Below are 5,894 nucleotides of genomic sequence, written 5' to 3'. Positions count from 1 at the left end.
ATATATTGTACGATGTGCATCTTGTTATAGTCTGTCCCAAGTTATTGCTTCCATCACTTTATGATGATTTTTAATAAGAATACACATACCTGAGAAAGAAATACAGTTGAAATCGATAAAAGGGAATATATCCAAGATATCTTCATTGAACAATTATCATTTTTCACTCATAAAAGTTCACGGGAACGAAAACAAATTTCGCACGGAGATTTATAATAGGAAATGTTTACATATTTTCTCCATTCGGAAGTACTCGGGATACCTCGCGCAATTTTTCAACGTTATCATACGGGTTTATTAATGGCTAATGCAAAGCAAAATCCCCGTAAACTTTCTATTTTTAGATGTGTATTGAAACCTTAAGCGGTAGAGGGGGCGTTTCAAAACATGTTTTAAATTAGTGGATGAACGTAGTTTGAGCACAAAGGTATTAATGATTATCAAAATGTCAAGCAAAAAGTGGTGGAAGCAAAAAAAGCTTGGGACAGAGTATAGAAAATTATAAACCTTCGCTAGCCAAGAGTGACGATCAACGGCGTTTCTTCATTCACAATCCCTACATTGGCTGTAAGGAATAACCCTTTTTATCGACTTATCGGTCATTGGTTAAAGCTACTAAATCTGCCAAGAGTGAATAGAGAAACACCCTGGATCGTCATCCTTGACTAGGGAAGATGGTTAGAATGCAGTATTTGTAGCGTCCTTATATGCTACACACACGGACTTAACCAGATTTAGGCCATGAATAAAACAGGTTCGTCATTGAAGACCTTTATTAAAACCGGAAACCACGTCACACATAATGCAGGGGCAATAACCCAACATAACACAGTAGGGGATAGCATAGAGTTATCTCTCTTAGAATACGTAATGTAAATTACAAACACTACAGTATTTAAAAGACATTAACACCTAACTGTTATACATATTTATGACAAGAAACATTCAAGATTTAAGTTGATTAGACAAGTTTGTTCACAAAAAATTGTTGCACAAGGTAACAAATGAACAAATGCTCGTTTGTTTGATTTGACTCGACAGATAAATGGCTGTTGATATTTTATAAATACTTTTTACTTAACACACATTAGGATCGGAAGTTAGAAATATTGAATAGGGATGTTAACTAGTTTAAAAATAATAAATTCTTTGGAGGCATATGATCTGTAAGTTTATTTGTAGAAACACAATCTCAATAGGCTTTATGAATACGGTATTCAGGATTCTCGATTGCAAGTAAACGTGATGTAAAATGTAAAATTTAACATAATAAAGTTTTCATAATTTTCTTTTTTAGATATCAATCAAAACCTAAGCAAGGGTTTGTATTAAAAAAAGCTTTGGCTGGAAGCATTTGATTTTATAAACTTAACAAGATTTAGTATACACCACATATATGCGACAAACAGCGCAAGGGAATGTAAGATATACTTATTAATATCGCAATTCATGGACAAAACTTAATTTTTGATTTATGCAGAATGTACAGCGGGATATTTTGGCCCATTCTGCAATGAATCCTGCCCTCCAGGAAGGTTTGGTCCCAGATGTGGCGGCTGGTGTTCTCCAAAGTGCACGGCCGAATACTGCAATCATATCAGTGGATGTCATCTTATAATCAAAAACACTGTTCAGCTGACGGTGTCAGGTAAAGTAAAGAAAACTAAAAGTATGAGGGACCAATTTATATTGAAAAAAAGATAGATGTAGAAAAATAAGCCAAACTTTTCTAGAGATACACGCCACCTATTTACTTCAAGTTGATAAAAATATCACGAGTAATCAAAACTATGATAATTGTGATATTTACAAAGTAAACTAGAGTTACTATGAACAAGCTCACAAATGATTACCCCCGCAAAGAAAATGTAATAACCCAGGTAACGTGTATATAAGCAATGCATGAGAAAATGACGGTAAGCATACACGCGCATCAAAGGAAATCATCAAAAATAAGAAAACGCTTAGAAGTGCAAATGAATAGTCTGCTTTACATAGAAGCTGAAAAACTTGTCATTTTCCTAATATGATAGGCTACATTGCTGACATTGTTTGCAATGTCTACAAACGTGCATTGATAATAACGTTAACAATAAATTAACATGAATATTTGTTATCTATCAAGTTGAAGGCCGCTGCACTGTTTACCAATTTTGGTCGTTTTATATGTAAGTCATTATAATATAATGTGAAAATGAAATCAATCATGACTAGAGTCGTCCAAATAATGTGCTGAAAGAGACAGTACGGCGCATCTTATTAAAACCAATTTGAAAACATTTGTGATGGGTTTCGGTTTTTTTTGTACTACTCATATATGCAAAACTTTCAGAAAATTACAAATTTCTCGTGAAATAAGTTAATGGCTAAAACATATATTTGTAAATTCAAGAAAAGTCTCTAAAATGTTACATGTGTTGAGATTTTCTTGATTGTAAATATAATACAAATTGCTTTACTGTAATAAAAATGAGATACATAAAATAAGTGGCAGTGGCACTAAATATATACAAAGCATTAAAATTTCATTGGCAGTATTTATAAATATTTCAGTCTGAATTTCCTTTATCAGTTTTTAGCTGGGCTCTGCTGAAAGCAGAGTCCTGGCTATAGGCAGGCAAATCGCCAATGTTACTATAAATTGCACAACTTCAAAAGTAAACAAAAAACCAAACAGCGTCAAGGTAAAGCTTCCGCTATACCAAATAGTTACACAAAGAGCGATGTTTTGTCAAAAGTGTTGGCATTTTGTATCTTTTTTTAAATTTCGAATGAATTGTCTATCTTTTTTAGTTTTCTTATTAATAACGTGTTTTTAAAACATTACTATGCATTTTGGACACATACAATGCGCATGAATTTCCATGAACTACTTTGCAGCGCGATGAAGAAATGAGGATTGAATATATAATGCTTGTTGCAAAATTCAAGGCAGCAACTGTTGAACTTTTTAACTTCTACTAAAAAGACATATTTTTTGTTTATAGCCATTTACAAAATTTGGTCGCTCTCTGACGCTTTGCTGACATTAAACGCATGAGAGAGAGAGAGAGAGAGAGAGAGAGAGAGAGAGAGAATGAGAATATTCAGTCTATACTACACAATATGCATAAAGACACACCAAAAGAACCTGCAGGCTTTCAGTGCTTCAGTACTTTGATTTGACCAAAGGTTGAATGATGATACTACTATAACATTTATCGTAGTAAACTAGTTAAGTGAGTTTATTCTGCTGGCATAAAATCTATATGAGGTCAATGATAAAAGTTTTGAGAAAAAGGTGTCTTTTATCGTTTTTAAGCATTTTTCAATATTTTATGTGTGTGCCATACGTTTTTCTCAATGAAAAAGTGAGATAAAACCGAAAAAAAAATATGCAAAATTATTTTTACTAACAAATAAAATCTTAATAAAACCTATTTCCATAATATAGTAAATATATCGAATGTTATGTCAATTTTAATTCAATCCAATAATACTTTTTGTGTTAAGAACAAATTTTACCATTGACAATTAAAACAATCCGAGAACTCAGATCTTGAGTAAACAACGTTCTTCATCTTTACTGTTATTCACCTTTTTGATATACATCATTATATATACTTATATGTGTATTGTACACTTTACCTTGTTTGTTGCAATTTCGACCCAAAACTGAAATTTGAAACAGTGACTAGAATACAAGGTACATGTGTTATTCAATCAAAATCATGTAGTAAACACTCTTTTTTGTACTTTGCATGATATGATTAATAAAAATAGTTTAGAAAATAATATTTTGAAAGTTAAAACTTGTGAAATATTGCCAAATAGTTACACGTACAGTTATGTAACAATTACTTTATTTATTATAAATTTTTTTAAATACAATTTTGTGTAGATTTCGTCGCAGACTTGATCCACCAAAATATATATTCAATGAAGTGCAATAATTATAATAATTTCTACAAACGTTTTCTATTAATAATATTATTGGTCACGAATTGAAAATATAATTGTCACTAAATCAACCAAAACTGATACCCACGAATATTATGGAAACTACAGAAAAATATGTGATATATATAAAAATAGTTTGCCAATATTGCGCATCTCTATTGAAGTTTAAAAGTTTATTAATAACTTATTTTGATAAAAAAAATTAATTCTATGAAAAAACCCCCCAAAAATCTAATCCTCCTAAAACAATATCAACCCAATTTTTAAAAATAAGATATAGTAAAAAAACAAAACAAATACTATAACAACAATAAATAATGATATCATAATCATCGATGTTTTTTTTTAATCTCTTCTTGCAGAGCGTGTTAATAGTCCACGTACACCTGAAATAATAAGCCGGATTGCGGAAGAAAACCCCCAAGGTCTGGCTCCAACAACCATAACCTCTCTACTTTCAGAAACCAATACAAAAAAACAATTTTTCAGTAAAGAAACGCCTTTCCAGAAAAATGAAATAAATACGAATTATATACTAGCCGGAGCAGGGGCTGTTATTTTTATGCTTCTCATTATTATAGTGATACAGACAAGTAGAAAGTCAAAACCATCAAAAAGGAATATTTTACATCAACATAAAAGTATTGAAAATCAAACATGTGATGAAACCTTCAAACGATCTCCAAATGACCACAGTAAGAAATATTTGAATATAACCTCCTCTAAACAATCAAAGCACGTATATCAACCAATGGACCCTGTGTATCATGAGATCGATGAGTCTGTGGAGTTGATGCCAATTCCAGCTTCTACAGAAACAGCAATGGAGTTCGGAGATCACAACCTTCCGAAATGTAAAAAGAACCCAATCAATGTTACGGAAAACGATGATTTAAATGCTGAAACAAGCATATCGTATGTATCACCGAGTACATGTCTAGACACAAACAAAGCAGACTATCTTCAGCCTGTTTTCGTTCAAGCAAATATAGAAATAGAGAGCAAGCAGGAGACTCATTCGTATATTGATGTGACAGGATGATATTCAGTTATGATTTAGGGAGTACAATAAAAAGACACAAACATCAAGACAAGAACACAAGCTTTTAAGTGAATTGTTTCTTTAAGAAAAAAAACTATGTTAAGAAAATATCGTTCTGAGTTCAGATACGTTTCTTTAAAATACACGATATGACTCTAAGAACAAAAAGGACAGCTTCAGCTGAAGTTTGGTTTATTATTGTTTATTGAAAAGGAAATATCGTGGTAGAGAAAAAAAAAGGATCACATGCAATGTCGGTTACCCAGAGTTCAAAAGTCTACAGATTTGTCTGGGAATCCAATATATGCATTAAATAAATACAACATATGGTAATGATCCCTTTCCTACATGAAATCTTGCATCAAGGAACAAGGAAATTATAATTAATTATTAAAACAGATAAGATAACAGGAATAAATGAACGAATATGGAAAAAGGTATATTAGTTGGTAACATTTTTCTTATGATTTGTTCACTGTCAATATTGCTTTAAGTTTGTATGTTTTTATCAGTGACATATTTTAAAAGCAGTTTTATGCTAATTATGAAAATGCTCTTTGTTCACTGAAGTGAAAGAACCATTTTAACGAATCGATATTGTAAAACCCAAGGATGCATTACCTTTAACTTTCCAACATGTAAAAGACTATTATACGTTTAACAATTTCGAACCACAGATTTTGTATTATATATTTGTGATTATATTCATTTCAATAAAAACAGTTACAAAGAATATAATTTATTTGTACTTATGACCAGTACCGAAGATATATAGAAACTACTTTATTTTTCTACTGGCTTGTGTCGAAAATGAGAAGTCATTAATGAAATTTCAAATATTGTCGTCAAATATATCCACGTATGTCACATGGTATTCTTTGAAATAATTAAATACCAGGTTTTTGTAATTTAG

At 31.2% G+C, this 5,894-nt stretch overlaps 1 protein-coding gene across 1 annotated transcript; it reads left to right on the top strand.

Moving 5' to 3' along the window:
• The first annotated feature begins 741 nt into the window (after positions 1-741).
• Positions 742-5,671, top strand: LOC128185132 (uncharacterized). Its single transcript, XM_052854806.1, has 3 exons — positions 742-754; positions 1,481-1,648; positions 4,302-5,671. The coding sequence occupies exons 1-3, from the start codon at positions 742-744 to the stop codon at positions 4,979-4,981; spliced, it is 861 nt and encodes a 286-aa protein (XP_052710766.1). The 3' UTR covers positions 4,982-5,671.
• Positions 5,672-5,894: the final 223 nt, after the last annotated feature.

Source organism: Crassostrea angulata, chromosome 5 (assembly GCF_025612915.1).
Source record: "Crassostrea angulata isolate pt1a10 chromosome 5, ASM2561291v2, whole genome shotgun sequence".
In the NCBI taxonomy this organism is placed as follows: Eukaryota; Metazoa; Mollusca; class Bivalvia; order Ostreida; family Ostreidae; genus Magallana; species Magallana angulata.
This window is presented reverse-complemented; position numbering and strand designations above follow the sequence as displayed.